This window comes from Eublepharis macularius, chromosome 16 (genome assembly GCF_028583425.1).
Source record: "Eublepharis macularius isolate TG4126 chromosome 16, MPM_Emac_v1.0, whole genome shotgun sequence".
Lineage (NCBI taxonomy): Eukaryota > Metazoa > Chordata > Lepidosauria > Squamata > Eublepharidae > Eublepharis > Eublepharis macularius.
The window spans coordinates 12,997,113-13,022,136 of record NC_072805.1 but is presented as its reverse complement, the minus strand read 5'-3'; the positions used below and the strand labels follow the sequence as shown (position 1 = coordinate 13,022,136).

Sequence of the window (25,024 nt, the reverse complement as noted above, 5' to 3'; positions counted from 1 at the left end):
TACTATTTTAAAAGTTTATATACCATCTTTCTGTCGAAACATAGCACCTAACTATCTCATCAAATGCAGACAAAGCGGGCCTGACTGTGTAACACTGACACTTTTTCCCACAAAGCCCCCAAAGCCCCACAGGCCTCAGTATGGCCTGACTTATGTCTGGGGCCTCGCCCCCCCCCTTCCCAGAAGGGCTTGATGGAAAGCTTTCGGGCAAGGAAGAAGCAACAGCATTCCAAAATGATGTCGCTTAACTTTTTGTTTGACTTCATACCCTGAAGGAATTTCCCCAGGCACAAAGTTTACAACAGACAAAGTGTTTGGGAGCTGGATCTCTTTACCTTGGCACAGTACACTCCTTCCTTGTATGAGAAGAAGGTAAGCTTGTGATCCTTCTTGGCAGAGGCAGGCACATCAATGTAATCCAGGGTTTTCAGGGTGGTGGTAACTTCCAGCCGGTCTGGCCTTATCATGTCTAGTGAGACACGGAACCTGAGAGGGGGTGACAAGGGAAAGTGGATGCCAATTTCTCACCCCCCTTTTCCATGCTGACAGCTGAACACGTGGCTATGCCCAAGCATCTTTCCTCCTACAGTCCAAACTTCCTGCTTTTTGCATAGAACCAAAACACCCACAAGCACATACCCTCTCTTCCGCAAGGCTGGCCTCTTTTCACCAAGCCTCTGTCCAGCCCTCAAAGGTCCCAAGAAAGGCATTGCTGGGTATCTCCTGCAAGGATGAGCCAGTCCATTGAAGGCCTGAGAGCAGCTGGCTTGCTCCTTGGTGCAACAACCAGGGGCAAAAGAAAGAGCAATCTGGAACTCAGGTTGGTTTCGGGAACAGCAGTACTGCCCACATCTGGGGCTCAGGGAAAGTATGTATTCATTCATTCATTCATTCCCTGCCTTTCCCCCCACCGGGGACCCAAAGCGGTTTAAATTGTTCTCCTCTCCTCTATTTTATCCTCACAACAACCTTGTGAGGTAGGTTAGGCTGAGAGAGCATGACTGTCCCATGGTCGAGTGGGGATCGTACCCGGATCTCTTCAATCTCAGTCCAACACACTAACCATTACAATACACTGAGTATATTGTTTTGTGCCACTGTGCAACGAAGCTGCAGAATCTGGAGCCCAGACTGACGCTGACAAATTGTCTTTGGCTCTAGAAGCCAGCACCAAATTTAGGAACCAAGTTAATTTTTCAGTCTTCAGGTTTTGTATTTTAAAGACGATGATTTCGAACATTAAGCAACATCATGGAATTTCTTGGTAGGTGCTAGTGCAGTTGCCGGGATCTGCTCAGGTGCCTTCAAGATTTTTTCTTGATTTTTGAATGAGGGCATAATGTGAAACTTGCCTCCTTGAAGGTGTTCCAAGATGTCCCACTTTTCCTGGACTGCAACAAGAGCTTTCTCAACAGAGCACAGTCTGTCTAGTACTTGCTAAGTCATCTGTTTCATGCCAAAGTTGCGGATACCTTCCTTTTGTAGCCTGTCCCCTCCATGTTGCATAGTCAGGTGCCCACCCCACAAGTTTAGAGTTCCTACCTGGGCCGTTTCCACACGGCTTACCTGCTTACGTTATGTCCCAGCAGATCGCGCAAAAAACACGGAAGATCGCGTTTTTTGCGCGATCTGCCGGGACATAATGCAAGCAGGTAAGCCGTGTGGAAACAGCCCTGCCTCAGTCAGCTTCATGTGCAGATGTTAGCAGCTATGCCTGCTTCTACAGAATCCAGAACTCCAGGACAGGAAAAGCGAGTGAAAGAGTTAGGGAGGGTAGAGCTAGAAATTGCAACAACTTACAAGTGCTTTGCCAGAGGTTAAGACAGACTCATTCCCCATTCACTAGACATTTTTCAGTGGTGGACAAAACCTCTGAAATGAACTGACTTCTCTTGCTGGTGTTTTTTTAGCTCTGAGTAGTTTTCATGTTTCTCCTCACCTGGATAGTCCAGGCTAGTCTGATCTAGTCAGGTCTTGGAAGCTATGCAGAGTTGGCCTTGGTTAGTAATTGGATGGGAAACCTCCAAGGAAGACCAGAGTTGCTATGGAGAGGCAGGCAATGGCAAATCACCTCTGTAGCCTCTTGCTTTAAAAAAACCCAGCAGGGGTGGCCATACGTTGGCTATGACTTGATGGCATTTTCCACCACCACCATTTTTCATGTTTTTAAAAAATATTTATACATTGCTTTTCTGCCATACATTATTGTGATTTTGTAAGCCATCCTGAGAAAATTTAACTTGAAGGGTAAGATATAAATATTTTACAATAAATAAATAAGTAAATATCATGACAGCTGACTCAGCCCAGCAGTTGGTGGTCCCTCCTTGGAGTAAATCAATAAGTTTGTGCCCATAAAGGAGGGGGGGTTAACATTTTCCTATGATATTAATTCTGCCCACCCCAACAAGCATGGACGGCTGCTCGCTATTGTTCCCATTTTACAGATAAGGAGCAGAGGAGGATAGTCCCTTGAAGCAAGGCCAGCCATCGGTACGCCGAGCCTTGAAACCAAGCCTCTCGGAGCCAGTGCTGGGCCCCATTCCAGTTCACCAAGGAGACCCTCATTATGTCTGGAGGGCAATTACTATTGATGATACATCTTTCTCTGGCTATCTGTGAGCAAACTAATATCTGTCATAAATGTGGCAAACGGGAAGAAAAAGGGACAGGAAGGAAGGCAGAAAACAGGCCCAAATCACCAGATAAAAGAAAAAAGAAAGAGAAACCCTGGCCCTGAAATTCTGTCAGGAACGGTCCTGACAGGACTAGTAAACTAGACCTCGGAAACCTGGCTTGGGGGACATGCTTCTTGGACACGGGAACTCACAGGCTGTCCGGGGTCTGAGGTGCTGCCCCCGGCCTCGACAGGAGGAAGCAGGGGGAGGCAGCCAGGAGACAGCAGTCCTGCCGCCTCAGCCGGCAGCCAGGGCCAGAACCTGCCTACACCAGAGGAGGAGGGCAAAGGGTCAAGGCCCCAGAGGGCTAGAGGAGGCAGGGAGAGGCAAGCTAGTCCCACCCTCCAGAGGGAGGATAGGGGGCTGAGCAGGACAGAAGGAGCGGGCAGAGGCAGGAAGAATAGGGACCCAGCAGCAGCCCAAACAGAGCCCTTACCAGCCACGGAAGAGAAGCAGCCACAGCAACTCAGAGCCATGTCCCAGCCTCCACCTCAGCTTGAAGACAGCAACCTGGCTCAGGAGATGCTCAGAAACCAGCCCCTCCAGGTGGAGCTGCTGAAGGCATTCTGTGGGAAGAGCTGGGCAGCCAGCCAAGGGGCCACAGCTGGGCCTACCTTCAGTAATCAGCTCAGCCAGAGAGGCCCAGCAGCTAGCCAACATGACACAGCTGTTGCTGATCCAGGCAGCCCAGCCAGCTACCCCTGCTGCAACAGCTTGAGACAGCCCAGGCCAATGCTGGGAGGCCGAGGAGAGGTGTGGCCTGGCAGGCAGGACCTGCAAGGAGGGCGGGGTGGTGAGAGAAGGCCCTATAAAAGCTGGCTGGGAAGAGCTCTGGGGTGGTGGGTTTGAGTAGGAGTGATGGAGCCAGGAGCGGATGAAGGAGGAGGAGATGGCAGAGACCAAGGGGAGTGAGTGGCACAGGTTGAGCGGGCCAGCGAGTGGAGTGAGAGGGAGTCTGGGTGATGTATACCGCCCCTCCTTCCACAGAGCAGGGTCCTGCAGAATCCCTGGCCCCCCTATGACGTCAGGAGCAGACCGCCCAGTGCCACGCCCAGTGGCGGCCACGGCAAGCCCTGACACAGGCAACAAGGTAACGAGAACTGAAGAAAATGGGAAAGACCCAGGCATGGGCTGTTGCCTCTAATATCTACCTGAAAACAAACCCTGTGGAATCAAGGCTGACATGAGTTCGTCTGCTTGGCCAAGAGGGAGAAACAGAAGCTCCAGTTCTAGGACTAAAACAGCCTCGCCTTCCTTTTACCTTTGTGGCTTGTTGAGCCAATTGGTGATGGAAAGCAGCTCAGTGTAGGACGTTTTACATGGAACTTCTCTCATGATGTTCCCGGAAGACTTGGGAGGTTCTGTGGTGCCTTGCAGGAGGTAGAGCAGCCCTGTCCCATCTGGGAGTGGGAAGAAGATGGAGCCCTAGAAAAAAAGTTAGCAGCAGTTGCTTTCTGACCTGAACAGAGTTCTTAGCAGTCTCTGATTTGGCCAGACTTCCCCATGAGATATGGCTACTGTGAACTGCCTTCCCAGAACAATCAGGTCCACTGTGGAGTCCAAGAATGTGCCTTTCATACCATGACTTCCCAAGCCTCGCCTTGAGGCGGCACTGCTGAAACCAATACACTTTGTCTTTGTTGGCATCATTCCCAACTTTTCAGTTATCACCTGGCCCCAAAACTGCTGCCAGACTCAGAATAGTCTGCCGAATTTTACAAACGTTGCTGGACAAGAATGGAGGTGGGCTTGCAAAAGCAAGGCGAGACTGGGACTAAACTCTCATTGTGACTGAATCTGAACAAGTCCTTTGAAACAACTGTGGGCTCACCAAAAGAGCCATGGCATACAGACCTTTAAAGTAAGTAAAAGACAAAGGTAGTCCCCTGTGCAAGCACCGAGTCATTACTGACCCAAGGGGGGACGTTGCATCATGACGTTTTCTTGGCAGACTTCTTACGGGGTGGTTTGCCATTGCCTTCCCCAATCCCGAGTTAGCTACACTTTACCCCCAGGAAACTGGGTACTCCTTTTACCGACCTCGGAAGGATGGGAGGCTGAGTCAACCTTGAGCCAGCTACCTGAACCCGGCTTCCACCGGGATCGAACTCAAGTTGCAAGCAGAGCTTGGGCTGCAGTACTGCAGCTTACCACTCTGCGCCACAGGGCTCTCTACCTTTAAAGTACTGTGGGGAAAATCAAGCCCAGCACAACCAAAGCCCTATGGCTATTGTAAGGTATATTTTGATCCAATCAGGTGCTCAAAGTTGTAGTCACAGTTGCCTTCAATCCCCTCAAAATAGGCCAGCTAGAATCCTTTTTACCAGCTCTCATTCAAGCGGGCCAATCAAGCCTCTTCCCAGCCTCCAATCCCCCTCTCCTCCTCCAATTAGAGGCAACCCTGATCCATCGTGCATCCTGTTACGTCAACTAGAAGGACCAGCCCAGACTTTCCTAGACCTTCACCCCTTGGCAAGCCCATGAAAACCAGCTTGTATCTGATACCTATTTAAGCTCTCTACCTGATGCCATATTCCAGACTGCAAACCACTGGCACATGCCACTATGCACATGTGTCTGCACTCTTGCCTGCCTCCTCTCTATGTGCCCTGGGCTCTGGCACCAGAAAAGGAGAGCTGACCCTTCCCACCGCCTTGGTCTCCTATCCCTTCTCCACTTACGTCATGTCCTCTTCTTATTCTTTAAGGTATGCACAGATCCATGGGAGAAACTACTGGGTGGATGCCAGAACTGGGTGCTGGTACGGATGGGCTGTCTGGTGTTTTGTGCTGTAACATCCTGCCTGCCTGTCATCTTGGTTCTCCTCAAACTATTCCAATTTCTTACAATGGACATTTTCCTTTCTAAGCCTACTTTGAAGCTCCATCACCTTTCATTTCAGTCCCAAGCCCACAGTTTCATTTCTCTCCATTGGAGCCTGGATCTGAGTCTGAGTTCACAGACACTGAAGTTTACATGGGATGATGTAAAGAGATTCAGTAACAAAAAGCCATAATAGGACAACCAGAAAATCGTGTGTTTTGATGCTGCGGCAAGGTGACTCCAGTTCTTAGCTCCCAAGCTTTTCAGCGGCTGCTATGGGATGGCGCCAGTAACCATTGCTAAGCAGGATCGACTAGCTTTCCTGAGGATGCTCAGGCTGTTTAGAGACATCTTTACGTCTGTTTCCAAATGGTTATTTAGCTCCACCTTGAACACACCAAGCTGCCTCATACTGAGTTGGACCTTTGGTCCATCAAGGTCAGTTTCCACTTCAATTAAAAAATCTCTACATCTTTGTGCAGTGTTGTTATTTCCCCTTTTAACTCCACAACAAAAAACACTAGTGACTTTTTAAAAAATGAAAGTTTGATATTCAGAGCAGTATCACTCTAGCAATTCTTAACCTTTTTTAAAAAAGCCCTCCAGTGAAGTGGAAGGACAGTGACCAAAGGAGGCCAGGACGGGGAAGTACATAGGAAACTGCTGTGTGGACGCTTGCTTCGGATAGGCCTGGATGTGGTCCCCCAGGTATCCCCACTCTCTGATAAGCCAGGAGGTCGGCACCCAGATTTCCCCATTCCAGTTTGACCTTTTGTTTAGAGTGAGTTCCCCTCCAACTTGAATTTTCAAACAAATCACAATCCTGCAGCTGGTCGATCACAAGTTTCCTGTATCCTAGTCAAAATTAAAAATAGCTTGTTTACTGGGTAATTTGAATTGAACCAAGGGGAACAGAGGGTCTTTTTCCTTCTCTCTCTAATTAATAAGCAATTGTACTCACTTTTAAGAGGAAAGGGTTTGGAACTAAGCACAACCATGGATATAGGAATATAGTTGAACCATGGAGTTAAGGAAAACTAATCTGATAGGTGGGAAGTCCACCCAAGGGTCAAAGCCCTTAAGAGGAGCATAAAGAGTATAGATGGAAAAATATCAAAGGCTAAAAGGGGAAGTTACCCAAGTTAGGCCGTTTCTGGGTACTAAAACTCAGAGTGACCCATGCCGGGTATTGGGAAATTGTGTTGGTAAAAAATCCGAGTATCCTGGGAACGTGTGTCAATTGCAATGTCCTGTCAGGTAAGCCCACATAGGCATGGCTGTCTCGGCAACCACTCCAAATAAGGTTTCGGAGAAGAGGGAAAGGGGGTATAAAAGCCAATCCCAAAGAGGCTGAGACACAAATCTCCTTTGCTAGATTTTTCCTGATTGGTCAGTAACATTTCATCAGCTTGGCCAAGCTTCTTTTAGGTAAATATGATGCAAGCTTGCTGAAATTCTGTCTGTTTTATCTCCTTAATAAATGCTAAAGCTCCTTTGAGGCATGTTGGTCTCCTGCCTCTTTCTTCCCCTCCTGCTGGCACCTTGAGCTCAAACAAACCCTGATGTAGATAAGAAGTCAGGTCCTTGGGGAGTCTGATCACCCCCACAGTGGACCCTGCCTCAGGGTGGAGCTCCCACCTGACACCTGACACTTCAAAGGCCTCTGTATGCACCCAGCAGCAGTGAAAACAATCCAGAGGATTGTCTCTGTGTAGAAGCAGCCTGAGGTTCTTTGGGCCCAAGTTATAAGGCTAGTGCAATGAGTTCCCTGACCCCCTGGGAACTTCGACCTGACACCCAAAGGTTCTTCTTCCTCCCTCTCTTGCTTGCATACCTGATCCTTCTTGCCCTCCACGTTCATGGTGAGGGGTCTGTAGGTGACTTCGTAGGGCTTGTTTTGCTGGTGGGCTTCCACCCTGATGAACTCTGCACCTTTCCACTGCTCACCCTCAATGATGGGTTGCAGGGTCCATGGCTGGTTGGTCCGGTTGGACAGTATTATGGTCTGCGTGTTCTTTGCACGCACCTGGCATTGGAAATTCACCACCTGCAAGAGAGAGTTTTTGCCATTCTTCTCGGTCCTTCAGATAGGTTCTGAATGTGTCCCAAATAGTTTCCCAGACAATCATTAACGCTAAGAACTAGGCAGTCCAGACCTCCTTCCTCTCAGATGCAGTTTCATGGCTGACTTCCCAAGTTCCATCTATTTGGACAAAGGGAGGAGCAGGCCGAGGAGCTTTTAACTCCTGCCCTGGGAGCCAGCAATGCTGCCATGAGAAAAGGAGGGGTGCGGATCCACTCTTAAAGGATATTTCCCAGGCTGTTTCCCACAAAGATGCCTGTTTTTAAATGTTCCATTCCCTCTTGATAAGAACAGCCATTTTGGAGAAAGCGATGTGTCCATAAGCTGCAGTTTCAACCACCCCTCCCCCTGCTAGCCACCTCTTTTACTGGAGGGACTCCCACGCAGCACCCAGTCAGACTGAGCTTGAGGGGCTCGCTGCCTTGGATCTGGCACAGCAGGTTCTCGTAGCAGATGTCCTGGCTCTGTTCAACAGGGTGGAAGGTCACTTCAAAGGCCACATCCATTCCTGGGGAAATGTAGCCCTCCACAGGTTTGATGGAGAAATCTGGCTTGAAGCGCTTGGAATCCCATTTAAATCTTGCCAAGAAAAAAAATAGGAAAGGAAAAGGAAAGCCATTGGAGAATATTACTTGATATTGGGGGAAGCCTTAAGTGATGATGGCTACTATACAGCAACATGGACAGTCTCCCAGAAGCAGCTCTAACATGGTGTGCCGTGCACTTCCTTGCTTAATTTCAGGTGGTCTACAGACATGTTGGTGTGCAATACAAGAGCAAGATTACAGTCCAATAGCACCTTAAAGACCAACAAGATTTCCAAGTTATAAGCTTTCAAGGGTCAAACCTCTCTTTGTCTGATGAAGGAGCTTTGACTCTCAAAAGCTTATACCCTGGAATCTTGTGGATCTTTACGGTGCTACTGGACGTGCACTTCCTTGCTTATTGTCTCTTACTGTCCCCTCTCTTCCCTTGGAGGGGGAGGGAAAGAAAGTAGTTGGCAGGGAGGGGAGGGATCACTGGCTGCAAGTTGATGATTTCTAAATGCAGACTGTTGCTGCCATTGCCCAGAACAAGAGTTGCAGAAGTGAGGAGAGACTCACTGTAAGTGGAAAAACTTTTACTGGTGCTGGAGAACGTAAGGGTCTAAAGGGTTATATTCAAGAAAACAAACTGAGTTAAGAGGAAGTAGAAATAGCTCAGGCTTATGCCCCCAGTACTTGTGATAGTGGAGATGGTAGGACAGGATGGACTTGGGAAAGGGTTGATTTGAAAGAGGCAATGGACTTCAGCCAAGTGGCATTAAGAGAATTTTACATTACATTGCTTCCCACTCCCCTAGGGTGTTTTGGGAAATAGGAGTCAAATAAGAGATCTATTACAATCAAAAGCTTGCACATCCCACAAAGGGTCCCCCCCCCGCCCAGTTTTTTCTTTCCTTTGGAGAGTTATAAATGAGCATGCTGTTATGCTGGGTGGACTGAGAAGGAGGAAGACTGGCCATCTTCAGCACAAAGCACAGTGGCAGCAGACTTGGGAAAGCCAAAGGGGAAGAGCAACCTTGCAAGGGCTGCTGTATTTACCCCACTCCAATGTCTCCCGTATTCTGCATCATGATTCGCCTGGAGGCTCGACTCCGCTGCACCACTGCGCCAAAAGGGATATGATTCTGCTCCAAGCTGACTTCGATGCCCTGGCAGCAACCTTGCACGGCGAAGAGGGAGTGCAGAATTCCATGGCACTCAAGCAAAACCTCTTCTGTGAATTGCCGGATGCGACTTTTCGGGTTGAAAGTCACCTCCACGCGGCAGGTGCCTCCTTTAGGCTTGAGGCTGATTTCAGTAGAAGGAGACATGGTCAGAACCTGCCCCAAAGAGAGGAAGATTGTTAGAGCCCCAAATGACAGGAGTGGGAAAGGCCCACAGCTGCTCAACGGCCTACTGTTCCACTCTCACTGGCCTTCTATCTCAGGGGTGGGCAGAAGGCAGCTGGGGATCTTCTGGCAGATCCTGGGCTGAGTCACATTACATCTGCGAAAGCTGTTGACTCGTAGGAACACGTGAAGCTGCCTTATACTGAATCAAGGTCAGTACTGTCTATTCAGACTGGCAGGGGCTCTCAGGCAGAAGTCTTTCAAATCTCCAGCATCTTTTTAAATGGGAGATGCTGGGGATTGAACCTGGGACCTTCTGCATGCAAAGCAGATGTTCTACCAGTGAGCCACAGCCCCTAATCACTGTCCCATGGCTTAAATGTCTTTCTCAGGCTGTTCCTACTCCTCTCTCCTTCCTGATTTCCCAAAAGCTTCCATGGTGTGAAATACCCCTGTGCATAACTTATGGGGGTAAGAGGATTTGGGTCCTCACTGGGGAGAAAGGCAGGGTATAAATGAAGTAATTAAAACGTCATTGGCTGGGTCCCCCCAGGGGAGCCGTTTTGTGATTGCCTTTGCTTTGGAAGGAGACGTTTTACAGCTGGCTCCGATCAGTTGAGCCTGAAGCTCCTTCCGCTCCCCCACCCCAAGCAGAACTTGCTACAACTCAGCCCTGTCACAGCTGATGCCTCGTTCTCACTGAAGAGCACCTGGAACAGACTGCTTCAGTGGGGCCACATAGGACTGAATGCTGCTACATACAAAAACCCTCTTGCACCATCGTTCAAGGAAGTCTCATCAGCACTCCTTTCCCCAGCAACAGATCTCTGTGCCTACAACATGGCACAAGACGAGCAAGCCATGCAGGGACACTTGGCATAAAAGGTCCATTTCGTACCCAGGTCTGATAACCAGTCCAAAAAATGGCAGGAGAGAAGGAGGGATTTTAAGGCCTTTACCTTTGCTTCCTGCAACTCTGGCACAGAGGACATAAAACTGAGGTTGAAGGAAACAACGCAAATACTGTTGTTCGCTAAGATGACCGTTTTCTTCACAGTGTGCCCTGGAGGGACAGCTCCAAACTTCAACACTTTGCTTGGAGGTTGCACAACATCTATCTGAGGTTAAGGAAAAGACACAGCAGGGGTTACAGTGAAGCAGAAAGCTCCACACAGTGGCGGAAGGAATGGAGGAAACCTCCATGTGATAAACCCATGTGAGGAAAACAAGAACATTAAGAAGCAGGAAATGGAGAAGGAAAGGAGAACTACAGTGGGGATGGCAGAACATATTTTGTTTTCTTACAGGAAAACAAAGCATGGTGCCACATTATTGTGAGGTTCTAAATGTTCAGTTTTGCAACAGGCAGGACCAACTCAAAATGGTTGAGTCCTAACGGTATCTGAATTGCCCCAAAGAAGAGTTGCTGTTGTTCCTCTTGGAATGTCCCCCTGTTCTTCTCCTTGCTAGATCTTAAGATCGCCTTTAAGGAGAGCCAACCTCCTGGCTGTGATAGCAACTTTAAAGACCAACTAGATTTCCAGAACCGAAGTCAAAGACTCTCAAAAGCTCATACCTTGGAAATCTAGTTGGTTTTAAAGATGCTAATGCATCCGGATCTTGCTCTTCAACTGCTGACCAACATGACTACCCACCCACCCACCCAGCCAGCCAAACTAACCTCCTCATTGTCTCCCTTGGGCCCAAACATCTGTTCTGTGGGAAACTTCCTCTTCTTCTGATACAGACTTGGTTTGCACGGGCAGGTATATCCAAAGGCTAATTTGATGCTGTTAACCAGAATTCAACGACCATCTCCAGCACTGACACAGAACCTTGGGGGTTATCATCCCACCTCCATATTCTCTATCTGCAGTCACCAGGCACTGGTTCTGCCCAACTCTGCTTACCCCAGTGTCACGACTACGCAGATGCCTAATCTTTTATCACAGGAAGAAAACAAAGGGGTGAAAAGCAGCCTCTGATCATTTGGAGGTGGCTTTTACCTGCTTTCTGCTCACTTTATTCTCAAAACTGAGAGAAAAATACAAACAAATACAAGGCTGGAGGAAGAAATCAGGTAAGGCAGTGAACGTAGGAAAGCATCCTAATCTGTGAAAGGAGGACTATCCTCGGGCAACTAGTTTTTAAAACTGAACTCCTGACTTTACCTCTCATAAGAACAGACTTGTGGGACCCATAGTTCTAGGACTCCCATAGGACCTCACCTTCATTTCAATTCCCCTCCCGAGAACTTCAACGGTCCTTTGTGAAAGTCCATTGATTTCAAAGGTGATGACTTCATGGTAGGAAATGGCCTCTCGGGGATAGAAGGTGAATGGAATTTCTGCCTTTCCTCCAGGATTCAGCACTTCACCATGGAAACCCACCTCAAGATAAGCTGTGCTGGTGAACAAGCACTCCAGGCTGTGAAGAGGCCAGAAGAAGCCATGAGCAACCTTGCTAGAGACCCTCAAAGAAGACCTTCTGCCAAGGCCACTGACTAATAGGTTTGAGCCCTGTTTTGTCTCAGATATTTAGTGGAGGCTGCCTTCACTTTCAGAATGATAGGGGGATTTTTTTAATAGTACTCTGCTGCCAATTATAAATGTCCCTACTACCACTTACTCAAATATATTCCAATCACAGTGATACAAATGAAATATGAGTTTTATTATTCTCAAATAAAGCTCAGACACGTATCGCCTCTCTCCAGCTCATATGCATAAGAACAGCTACATCAGAGAATCTTGTATACCTTAGCACCAATTGTTAAAGAGCAAAAAGATTAATATAATCTTTCCGCTGGGCCTGCAAGACGGAGATGTTCCGCCAGGCATTTGGTGGGGGCTGGGCTGTCCTCTTGCCAGCCATACCACTGAAGACCGTCCACCACCCATGCAGGAGCTCATAAGTAAGCGTGACGCAGGGCATGATGCAAGAGCCAAGCCCTGCGTCTAAAATGCTATATTTTAATATTTATATCCGCCAACTGAGAAATTTTTGTTGTATATGGAAGAGTGTTTTAATGTTTTTTATAATGTTTTTATTGTTTTTAAACTTTATGTAAAAATTGGATGTTGTTACACCGCCCTGAGCCTGTCTGATGGGGAGGGCGGTCTAGAAATGTAATTAAATAAATAAATAAATCCCTTCAGAATGACAGAATGCATGGCACCAACATACAAACACTTCTGGGAAGAAGCTTCTCTAAGGCTAAATCTTGATCATAAAAATGAAAACAAGAGGACGTTTACATTTTGCTCAGAGACCTTTCTCGCCTGCCCTGAGACCAGGCTGACCTGCAGTTAATCTCAGAAATGAAGAAGAAAGAATCGGACATCAGAGCAAGGTTTTTGTGCTTCTAGCTTGAAAGAATGCTCACAATGGGATTTTTGAAAAGAGGTCTAAAAAACCCTTTAACACCGAAGCTGTGTGTTTCCAAAGTCAAACGAACAAAATGTATCCCTCCTTTCAAGAAATCAGGCAGCTTTCACCACTTGTGGAACTCAGGGTAGATTTATGTCTTTGGGAGACGTCCTTCACTGTCAGCAACAAAAGCATTGCTGTTTCTGACCAAATGACAACATTTATCCATCCAATAAACAGCCACTTAGTCTGTATCACTGGGTTGAATTTATTTGTTGGTTTCATTTTTAATAGGTAAGGGATCACTATTGGACATCCCTCTCGATGGACCTTTCCCCCCTCGTCTCCTGGCCTCATTACCCTTGCAATATCCTCCTATCTCTGTCTGGGCTCTCTCTGCAAATATCCTTCATCCCTTGAGCTGCTCTGATTTAGCCCATTGCATCATTAGATCCTGTGATTTCCAAGAGTCTCTTTTCTCCATTCTAACAGCTTTTCTCAGAGTCAAGGTACACTGTGCAGATAACTGGGATGAAATGTAATTGTTGGCACCATTACCATTAACTCTGGATAGGAAACTAGAGCACAAGATGAATCTACTGTGGGAATCTCTGTTCTGCCACCACGAGCCAGGGAGGGACATATAATCGAGGGATAGCCAAGTACAGACAGCCTGTCTCACACGTGTTCATAATTTGCTAATAGCGGACAATCACAAGTAAATGAGGCCTCACTGATGAACCATCTTCATACCAGATCAGGGTGGATTTCTGTCTTCAAAAGCAACAACATCCTCAACAGGTGGGCCAGATAATGGAATACTGGGCCAGTGATAACACTGGCTTAGCCACTACATCAACCTGAATTCCAGAGGAATTGTTTCTGGGATGCTTGCAATTAAAGAAAAGTTTAGGGGCACAGCACTAGGAAATTACACCCTCTAGGATTTAAGAGAGCTTCATAATATTTCAAACTTCTTTTTCTATTTACTCAACAGATGTTTTTATTGATTTTCACATTCTTCATAAGTTCTATGTTGATCTCCAGTATGGTAAAGGTTTTGAGAAGTTCCTGTATTGTACTTTGTACTCCTTGATGTTTTAAAAATACTTTTCAGAGATTGATAGCTGAATATTTATGATTTTAACTGTTTTATCATGTTGTTTCAATATATAGTCTGCCAGCTCAGGAACCAGATTGGTTGTGACATTGGACAGAAGTGCTTCAACAAACCAACCAACTCCATGTCCTTCCCCCAACCCCAGGGATCAGGGGACTCTACAGGAAACACGTCCCCTCCTCTTAAGCAAGAGAAGCGCCGTCATCAAGGGCTCTGCATGACACTCACCAATTAGTCTGTTCAGCTTAAGTGGAAAGCTTTGCAGTGCGGTGGGCACCTGCTTTGAATCTTGGCACTGCTCCCTCAGATCTCTGAGCCTTACTGAGCCCAAGACACAGGATGTTCGAAGCCCTCTTCCACAGACTGTTCCTCTGATGGTAACTATCTCCCGAATCCCTCACTTTATTCCAGCCTCTGGCTAATTTCCTAGGACTCTGGTGTGGTTGTGTAAACCATTTATTTGCCTCTTATGTGCGTGTGAGTTTTCTCCTTTAAATAAAAACTACTATTTGTTTTTGAAGAACACCCATCTTGTCAGTTTCCTTAGGGAGGGACCCCATAAAAATTGGTGGAGATCTTGCTTGTTACCCCTCTCATGTAGCCTTCCCCTTGCGGCTAATTCCCCCTACTCACAAGGAGACCAATTCCAGTAACAGTACAGTGCCACAATGCTGTCAGTGTTGCACATCCTCATGGACACCAGCACTTATCTCTACTGTGTGCCGGAAAGGCCCACTGTAGTCCTGGCCAATGGCGCTCTGGCTTACCTAACAAGTTTGTCATCCTTATTTGTGACGGTCAGGACTCGTTTGGCAATAGGCATCCCAGCATGGTAGATGAAACAGTTTCCGAAGTCCACTTTGGTAAAGGAGAAATGGACACTGGGAGATACAGCTGCACCTTGGAGTGCACAAATAAACATGGGGCCGTGTCTGATCTGTGAGGAGAGAAACCACCAGAAGCCAGGTTGGCCTTTTTGGCACGACAAGCTACTTGGGCAGAAAAGAAAAGAGGAGGAAGAAGAACATCTTGGCCAACTACAGCATCTTGCTGAATGACTGTTTTTCCCTTTCTTGTTTTGGGTACGGCTATTATGCTTAGACCTGTGGCACATAACTGCTGCCTTTGGACGAGCCAGCATTTTGTTGGTGTTTGGTGTAGTTCTGCTGTCTTTTTTTAATGAGGTGCTTTGGGGCCCTTTGGGGAGACACATATAATGAAAATTTCTTGTGGAGAAATGGCTTCTGACTCAGAAGCAAACTTCTTGCCTCTTTAGAGGAACTTCCCCTGGCTGTTTGATCAAAGGGAAACAGTCGAGGAAGGAGGAGGGGAAAAAACAGGGAAAAGGCATGCCACGCATGGAACGTGCCATTCATGGCTTTCTGCTGAAGCTTTACAAACAGGCTGGTAAAAAAAGAATAGTAGCCAGTCAGAAATGCCGTGTGAACAACCACCATCACAGACCTGAAGTTTCACAGGAGATGCAGCCAAAGGGCACCAAACTTTACTTTCCTGTGGTATCACTGCAAGTCCCTACCAAAAAGTACCTGAAGAGTTTTGCAAGCTTCCTGGGGAAACCAGCTTGAGAAAAAACACCACAAACTCTTCTCTTACCTGTAGTCTGAGCTCAACATCCTTTAAAGTACATGTTTTCAGTGGGTGGAATGACAAAACGGACTCCACGTGTTCCCCGGCTTCCACCCTGCCACTGTCTGGGGAGATAGTAAAATATCTCTGCAATGCTCTGGTGTTGTGGAACTCCCAGGAGAAGGTGAAGTTGAATTTCCCGGTGTTCAGTACAGAAAAGGTATACCGAGCATAATCATTCACTTGTATCTGTCCAGGTAGCAGAGGGAAGGGAAAGCATTGACAGTCAAGCACTTCTGCAGATCCACTGAGCACAAACCCAGCCTGGCTGCCCCAGACCCTCACCTTTGACTTAAAAACTAAACTACAGCAAGCTCTTTTATCCAGGAACCTTCTGTCATGGGGGGAAGTTCCAGACTACAGGTGCTCTGTTAAGAAGCATCCATGCACTATCTATCTGGGAGATGTTCAAGGCGGCCTCACCTCCATTTTCACTTCCCAGACACATAAGGTAAAAGGTAAAGGTCATCCCCTGTGCAAGCACCAAGTCATTACTGACCGATGGGGGGACGTCGCATCACGATGTTTTCTTGGCAGACTTTTTATGGGGTGGTTTGCCATTGCCTTCCCCAGTCATCTACACTTTACCCCCAGGAAACTGGGGACTCATTTTACCGACCTCAGAAGGATGGAAGGCTGAGTCAACTTTGAGCTGGCTACCTGAACCTGGCTTCCGCCAGAATCGGACTCAGGTTGTGAGCAGAACTTGGGCTGCAGTACTGCCGCTTACCACACTGCGCCACGGGACTCCTCTCCCGGACAGATAAAAATTACAAAACTAATACTCAGGGACCATCTTACAAAGGCTGCTTTTGGGGACGATGGGATGGAGGTTCCACCACACTCTCTATTACTGTCATATATTATATCAAATTCTTATCACCATGGAGAGATTAGATGGCCCAGGAAAAGTCCATGGGTGCCTTCAGAGTTAAGTGCCACCAGTGAGTGACTGAATGGGGGACTTTCAGTCTCTTGGCTCTTCTGCCTTCTCACCTCTTTAAAGTGGATAGTGTTCACCTGGTCAGGGTCCAGCTCAATAACCACACTGTTACTTTCTTCATACTTCACGGACAAGTTCATGGTGTGGCCAGTGGCCTTGACATTCAAACAAAGAGGGTGAATCTTCCTACTGACATCGCAGATCAAGTTGAAGTTTACTTCCCCTTCCAATGTTGGCATGAAGGATATATTAACAGGGACCCTGGTAAAAAAAGTATGGCATGTGGTAAGAAAATGCTTTACCTTGTGATAGCCGGATTCTGTAGGACGCCGAGCATGAACATTTCTGATGCCAGAGCGCTAAGGAGAAACCCTAATATGCAGAACTACTGAAGAGGAGCAAGATGCCTCTTTCTCTGTTGTGCACCATTAATTCAACAGGGAAGAAGACCAAGAGCAAACTCCACAAGATCAGAAACAAGCATTCCGAAGATAAAATCTGCTTTCTATCTGCAGAATTTGTAGGGTTTAAAAATAACAACAACAACATGCAGAACCACGGGAAAACCTGCAGTGCTTTGAACTGTCTGAAGCCCCTGACACTTGGCAAGCAGATTCTCATCCTATCAGACAACTTCCCTCTTACCTGGAACATGGCGGGATCAAGCCTTCCATGGGCTGCACTTGCAAACAGTTAATTCGTCCCTCTGAAAAGCAGGAGCTGTCTCTGAATGCAAAACCGAAGGTTTCATTCTCGCTGTTGATAATATTGATGCTGTCTCGTGCCTCGTGTCCTTAGGGAGGTCAAAGGAACAGAGCCAGTTTGGTGTAGTGGTTAAGTGCTTTACAAAGTAACGTGGGACTCTAATCTGCAGAAGCGGGTTTGATTCCCCACTCCGCCACTTGAAGCCAGCTGGGTGACCTTGGGCCAGTCACAGCTCTCTAGAGCTCTCTCAACCCCACCCACCTCACAGGGTGATTATTGTGGGGATAATAATGGCATACTTTGTAAGCTGCTCTGAGTGGGTATTAAGTCGTCCTGAAGGGCGGTATATAAATTGAACGTTATAAAAAATTAAAACATTGGGCTTTTCTGTCAGTACATACTACATGTGCACACACATACACACATGCACACAGAACAATCTTTATTCAGAGACTCTCTCTTTGATTATCTTGTAAAAGAAATGCAGAAGGGGCTGATTTTGTTATTTGTTTAATGATTAAAACTAGCAAGAAGGTTTTTTTTTAAAAGCAGTGGAAAGGATAAAAGAAAAAGCTCCCCATCAAAAACAAGTCAAATCAGATTGGGAGTGTATCTTTTTAATGTCATAGATCCAGAGGAGTTTGCCGTGTTAGTCTGTAGCAGCAAAATCAAAAAGAGTTCAGCAGCACCTTTAAGACTAACCAATTTTATTGTAGCATAAGCTTTCGAGAATCACGTTCTCTTCATCAGATGCATGGAGGGCAGAAGGAAACTGGCCAAATATAGAGGAGGAGAGGGGGGAAGGAGGAGAGGGGGGATGTAAACAACTCCTTTGATATGGAGATGCAGACAGCTCCTTTTGGTGTGGGGATCAGTTTGCTTGTGTAAAGATTCAAAGGAGTTTGCCGTGTTAGCCTGTAGCAGCAAAATCAAAAAGAGTTCAGCAGCACTGCAACCAAAGGAACTAACAACAGAACACCGCTGGTTGTCACCTATAGCTTCCAGCTCAAACCCATCCAACGTATCATCACTGAGCTACAACCCATCCTGGAAAATGATACCTCTCTCTCAGAAGCCCTGGGTGGAAGACCTTTCCTTGCCTACAGACAGCCCCCCAACCTTAAACAACTTCTCACTTACAATCATGAATCGGCTAGCAGAGTCACCAGCACAGGTACCAGGCCCTGCAACAGACCCAGCTCTGCCCCTATATCTACCCAGGGAATACAATTACAGGACCCAATGGCATCAACTACACTGTCTCTGGCTCTTACAGCTGCTCATCCTCCAATCTGATATATGCCCTCATGTGCCAACAATGTCCTTCTGCTCTGTACATTGGACAAACCAGCCAACCTCTACGCAAAAGAATGGACACAAATCTGACATTAGAAATGGCAACGTCCAGAAACCAGTGGGAGAACACTTCAATCTACCAGGACATTCCATCAAAGACTTAAAGGTCGCTGTAGTTCAACAGAAACCTTTCAAAAACAAAATCCAACGGGAAGCTGCTGAATTGGAATTCATATGCAAATTTGACTCTGTCAAGCTGGGACTGAATAGGGACTATGAATGGTTATCTCATTATCACAGGTAACTGATTTCCTTTACAGAGGCGGGGTCAGGGGGAGTCCAGTGGCACCTGGCGTGGGCTTTCGAGGACCGCGGTTCTCTTTGTCAGATGCATCTGACGGGGAGGGCTGTGGTTATCGAGGGCTCGTGCTGCAGTGCTGCTGAACTCTTTTTTGATTTTGCTGCTACAGGCTAACACGGCAAACTCCTTTGAATCTTTACACAAGCAAACTGATCCCCACACCAAAAGGAGCTGTCTGCATCTCCATATCAAAGGAGTTGTTTACATCCCCCCTCTCCTCCTTCCCCCCTTCCCCCCGCTCTCCTCCTCTATATTTGGCCAGTTTCCTTCTGCCCTCCATGCATCTGACGAAGAGAACGTGATTCTCGAAAGCTTATGCTACAATAAAATTGGTTAGTCTTAAAGGTGCTACTGGACTCTTTTTGATTTTATCTTTTTAATGTGTTATTAATAGATGTACTCGGACATCAGTAGGGCAGGGTAATAAAATCTGCTCTCTGTCATTGGTGACCCCAGCCATTGAAAACTAAGCCTGCTCTTATCCAAGGCTATATCCACCCATCTCTGGGAAACTGTGCTATCATTGCACTATTGCAGTCATTCACTACTGGGATTTCCCTGCATGAACAAGGCAATCCAGAAGGTGAATGACAACAACAGCAGGGCTTTTTTTCAGCTGGAACGCGGTGGAACGGAGTTCCAGAACCTCTTGAAAATGGTCACATGGCTGGTGGCCCCGCCCCCTGATCTCCAGACAGAGGGGAGTTGAGATTGCCCTCCGCGCCACTGGAGCAGTTTAGATTGCTGGCGCGGAGGGCAATCTAAACTCCCCTCTGTCTGGAGAACAGGGGGCGGGGCCACCAGCCATGTGACCATTTTCAAGAGGTTCCGGAACTCCATTCCACCGTGTTCCAGCTGAAAAAAAGCCCTGTTCCTAAGCAATGATTTTTGAATTAGGAAATAATCCCTGGTAACATCTTGGCAGGGTAGCATCATTATACACCAGAATTATGTTTTTTTCTTAACTTTTAAGTTACAAACCAGAATTCTGTTGTTGATATCAAGGAGGGAGGGAGTTAATTGGAGCCAAATTATAAAACTGAGGAAATTAACTAGGGATTCTCAAAGGAGGAGTCATGGGTGCTTCCTGGACTGTCAGTCTTGAGACAGAAAAAAATCCAGGAAGTTATTAGGTATTATGGTTGTAAGAAAGGGAAGTCGTTATGATTTCAAGGAGAGGCTGCCATGAGATTATCATTTATTGCTGTTTAGTGAGAAATTGACCATGATACATTTTTGCATGACATTGAGAAGTGGTCTATCGAAATTTGCCCTATTTTGGTCTGAATATGATAGTACCTTCCAGAGGATACTCCCTAACAAGGAGTGGCCTTCTCTGATCAGTTGAAAAATTGTAATTGGACCATTTTCTGAAGGACAAAAGATAGGACCCTCTTTGGAAGTGGCTGAGCATGGATTTTCTGATGTAGTGAGGATTATAGGACTTAACTCTATAGGTTGGCAGTGAAGAGTAGCAGTGGAGAGTGGGATATTTAGATTAGTGGAAATGGCGTTGGACTGTGAGTTTATGATTGTCAGTTTTGTGAACAGCCAGAAAATAAAGTGTGGTATGTGAAGCCCGTATCTCATTCCGTGATTTTCTCCCGCCATGTTGAAAATACCCTTTTGGCTTTGGATTATCTGTCTAGAAATCTGAATTTTCAGAAAGGTAACAGCAGGAATCAGGTTTGAATATACATAGTGCTTTACAGAGTAATTTAAGCAAAAAAAGCAAGTGCACCCATGCCCCACAGAGCTTAAAATCTAGGTATCAAGGCAGGGAAAAATAACCAAGGAGTGGCAAAGCACAGTTTCCATATCTACTCTGTATTTTAGATGTTCTCATTGTGTTACACTTGTTTTTCCTCCTGCAACTTCATCTTACACCATTTATGATTCATTATTTTGAATTTTTTCAATTGAGAGAAGCCTAAAATGACCCCCCACACACTTACACCCCAAATCAATTGAATTCCTTTAATTGTAGTCTTATTGGAGTCTCAGGGAACTCTTATTGTGGTTGGAATAGAATGACTGTATCAGGATCTCTGCATGGAGGAATCTACTTAACTTTGAAAGAGTGCTGGCAGCCAATACAATAGGGATGTGATTTGGAAAGTGGCTGAGATTAAGTAAAGAACATTCACATTGTCAGCAGTATTGAAGTGTCTGTTTTAATACTAAGCACAAAATGTTTCACTCACCAAACAGTTTTGATTCTGCTGTCTCCTTTAAGATATATACTGGCCCAAAGAACATCAAGAGCACACACCTTGCCCTCTCTGAATGAACAGAAGAGGCCTCCACCCATGTCTGTCCTTACCAATCAAGAGTGAGTGGAAGTTGATGTGGTATCTATCCAGAGAAACAGCGGGGTCCACTGTGTGCCCCACCAAGAGGAACGGGACAGAAAGGCTGTGTTCAGGGATTGTGAAGGTCCAAAAGGATTCTGTGATGTCCAAGTGTTCAGGGATGAATTCAAATATGACCTATGAATGCAAAGACAGACACATCCTTTTTCCACTCTTCAGGTTCCTTGGGCGCATTCCAGATGTTGTTTGTGGCATTTTATAACCTCTTATGGTGAAATGCCCTACACTCTGCAGTTAATGCCCCACTTTGCAGTCCCAAAGGGATAATAACGGGGTTTGCACCCTGTACAGGCTAGGATTCCATAAAGGACCTTTTGCTGGCTGGCAGAGGTGGAAATGATGACTCACTGTTCAGTGATGTAGTGATGTAGATCACCCAAGCCAGGAGAAGGACAATAGGTAGCTAGTGACCCACCTAAAGTCACGGACACACTTATGCTATAGAACTGCAGGAGAAAAGGACAGAGGAGACTTTCCTGCAGACCGGAAGAGAAAGTGGGTTGGCAAAGTGGAGTGTGTGTGGATGATAAAACCCCTGAGCACACTGAAGAAGTCCCCTCGGTTTTCTCTTGGCTATTTTGATTCACCAAAGAGGACTCCATATTAAGTAACCATGAGCACATGGCACTGAACTCACCAGGGGATGGCCCTGAGCAGTGTTCCCGCTAATGTGAGCACGTGAGCAATCGCTCACAGATTCTGACTCCTCCGCTCACAGCTTCTCAGATGTAGCTTACAGATACTAACCCTCAGGCGGCCCCGCCCTCCCAGTCAGCCAGCATCTGCAGGTGGGCCCTATAGGGATGGAGCAGGGATGGAGCCTCATCCCACTTCTCTCCTCCCTTCCTGGCTGCGGCTGGTTTGGCCCCCAGGGTGGTGCCAGACAGTGCCTCCAGCCACTGCTGGCTCTAGCTGGGGAACAGAGCAGAGCTGAATGATCGGGTCTAGCCTGACTCATGCAGTCTGAAATAGCTAGGATCCCCTCAGCCGCAGAGCTGTGGAGAGGAGGTAGTGTCTCAGCCGCCACCATGGTGAAGGCATCATTTAACTTGCCCTTGGTGCAGAAGGAGGCTGAAAAAGTAAGCATTGACTCACAAAAGCTCATCTTGAAATAAATGTGCTAGTCTTTAAGGTGCCATTGCGTGTCTGCTTTATTTTGTAGCAACAGACTAATACAACTACCCCTTTGTAATCAGCATGGATGTATCCATTTTTATACAGAAGTATACTCTGATTTTTGTGGCCCTTTCACCTAATGGCTTTTATTGTTAAATTGTTTTGATTGTAATCAAAACAATTTGATTGTAATTTTTTTTAAAAGGAGGTGCACTCAAAACTTTAATGAAAGTTGTTGTTTCAGCTCACAAAGTAGATGTTTAGCTCACAACACTAAAAAGCTTAGAGGGAACATTGGCCCTGAGATACTGACACCAAAGGAATGAATGATTTCTAATTGCTTGTAGTTTCAAAGAGTTATTTTGGCCTATCTCTAATTGCCATCTCTAGGGATACAGACTGAGTTAGCGTTTAGAGAGTGCATTTTATTCTCCCGTCTTTTTATCCTTGCTACACCTGTCATGTTTACATATACTGTGAGTGCTTTTTACTTTCTTAACAAATTTCATTACATTTTCAGAGCAGCTAGTCTGCTCTCTGTGACCCACATTAAAACTCATGTTCAGTCCACAGGTACTAAGAACCGAAGACGGAGGGGAAGCAATTATCCCAACTCCCCCAAAGTGTGCATCTCTCGCCCACTCACCTCCACCTTTTTCTCAGTTCGGAGCTGACCCCTCTCGGTAAAGCAAACAAAGGCAGCTTGTTCTTGTCCCTGCTCTTGTTGTTCACAGGTCCACTGGAAAGTGTAGGAGGCATTGGTGGGGTTCATGATTGCAAAGCTCCTGGCCATGAGAAGGAGGAAGTGACATCACAAACACTAGGGCTGACACCTGGTTTTTAAAAACTTGAGTCACACCAAAAATCAAGTTTTCAAACAATGGACGAATTAATTGGATTTAAATTTAACTATCACAAAAAACATAACACAAAATGCATTTTTCAGGCAGGCTGAAAAATAGTTCATAGTTTAATAATTAAAAATGCTATTATTCATGCTTTCTCTAATACTTTCCTTTTTCATTCCCTATTATAATAACACAATTGCCTCCAAAAAAGAAGCAAAGGTGCTCTTTTAGAGCCATAACCCATCACTCTCACTGATTAAACTAATCGGTCTTTTAGTTTCTAACAGTGAATTACTCCATTAGTCAACATTAAGAGAAGCCTTAAAATGTTGTACAAATGAATAAAGAACAGCGTAAAAAATTAATCAAATAATAAATAATACAATAAAGTGGTTAAAACAATGGCAGTGGTGGTTCCACATTAGTACCACAACATTGTATGTTAACATAAACCGTTTTCAAATACACAGATATTATTGTACAATCATCATATGTATAGAACAACATACCATTGTATGTTAAAATAAAGTTTTTAAATATAAGAGTATTATTGCACAATCATTACCATATGTATCAAACCAAACATATTTCGTCCTAAGACCTTCCTCAGTGGTCTAATCTCATGTACTATACACCAAAAATATAACTATTTAATACAACATGCCTGACCAAGCACAAAGTGAACATAACGGTGTTATACACTATCATGGAATGGATACGTTCCCATCTTCCCACGAAAAGAATTTTTAGTCCAATGTGGGCAACTCACAGAAATAGTAGTATTTTAATTTGCCCATATTCTTTTCCATGTGGGGCTTTTTCATTGGTTCTGGCTAGGGTTGCCAGGTCCCCTTACCTTCCTGTCAGGAGGTGGGAGACCCAGCACTCACCTTTAATGTGTGGAGCTCTCTCTCACATGCTCCCAGAGCTGTGCGATGATGTCACTTCCTGGAAGCGACATCATCATGCAGGGCCTCGTGCTGCCCCTGAGAGCTCTCCTGCACTTCGCAGCGGGCTGATTTCAGCCCATTTGGGGCCAAAATCGGCCGTCTACAGAGCAGAGGAGTGCTGCCGGGGTGGTGCAACATCATTGTGCATTGTTGGCTGACTGTGGAGTGTGGGAGCACGCCCAAGGAGGTGCACTCCCTCGCCTTTCCCCCTGCCAGTCAAGTAAGCAGAGGGGGAGTGGAGAGTGGGAGTCGGAGATCGCCCAGCCCGAGTGGGGTACTGGTAATCCTAGTTCTGGCCCCATATTGCATCGATTTCTCTCCAGAGATCTGCACACACAGTCAAAACACCTCAATTCAATCTGCTTCCCAGACTTTCTGCGTTCTACACAGAGACAGTCTGCATCTGCTGCAGAATTTATCTTTCTCTGGCTTTTCTCCTGTGCACATATCCCGATTTTTTTCCCGGTGAAGTCAAATTGGGGCTTTTTGGAAGTGAAGAATGCTTTCTTCAGCATGAGGTCTGCCCTTGCCTTTTACCCTTCCCTTTATTCCTCTGCATCTTGATTGGTTGAACAGCAACCAATCCAGTTTTCTTCCTGACTTTTAAAAAATTTAAATAGCAGCTTAGCAATGTTGATGTCTTTTTTAAAAAAAAAAAACGTTTGCAACTAGTGAGGGGGGGGGATGCTGCAATATGGCTAACACAAAAACTCTGCAGAGAGCCCTGAATCCTACGTGATATTTTAAAGTTTTCTTCTGTGCTTCCTGTATCTTTTATTCCACTTTGTGGGGCATTTTAAAAAGATTAACCAGCAAGGCTGCAAGGTTGGTACCATTAAA

General features: G+C 46.1%; 1 protein-coding gene across 1 annotated transcript in view; it reads right to left on the bottom strand.

The window, feature by feature from the left end:
• HYDIN (HYDIN axonemal central pair apparatus protein) overlaps nucleotides 1-25,024 on the bottom strand; it is a 222,680-nt gene that overhangs the window by 5,689 nt on the left and 191,967 nt on the right. The window contains exons 71-83 of the mRNA XM_055000839.1: nucleotides 23,033-23,171; nucleotides 21,222-21,387; nucleotides 17,182-17,329; nucleotides 16,590-16,797; nucleotides 15,561-15,782; nucleotides 14,714-14,883; nucleotides 11,686-11,884; nucleotides 10,417-10,575; nucleotides 9,168-9,448; nucleotides 7,944-8,163; nucleotides 7,336-7,548; nucleotides 3,940-4,103; nucleotides 336-486 (exon numbers count right to left, since the gene is read on the bottom strand). Of these exons, the coding sequence (XP_054856814.1) occupies nucleotides 336-486; nucleotides 3,940-4,103; nucleotides 7,336-7,548; nucleotides 7,944-8,163; nucleotides 9,168-9,448; nucleotides 10,417-10,575; nucleotides 11,686-11,884; nucleotides 14,714-14,883; nucleotides 15,561-15,782; nucleotides 16,590-16,797; nucleotides 17,182-17,329; nucleotides 21,222-21,387; nucleotides 23,033-23,171 (2,440 nt within the window). The remainder of the gene's footprint in view (nucleotides 1-335; nucleotides 487-3,939; nucleotides 4,104-7,335; nucleotides 7,549-7,943; nucleotides 8,164-9,167; nucleotides 9,449-10,416; nucleotides 10,576-11,685; nucleotides 11,885-14,713; nucleotides 14,884-15,560; nucleotides 15,783-16,589; nucleotides 16,798-17,181; nucleotides 17,330-21,221; nucleotides 21,388-23,032; nucleotides 23,172-25,024) is intronic.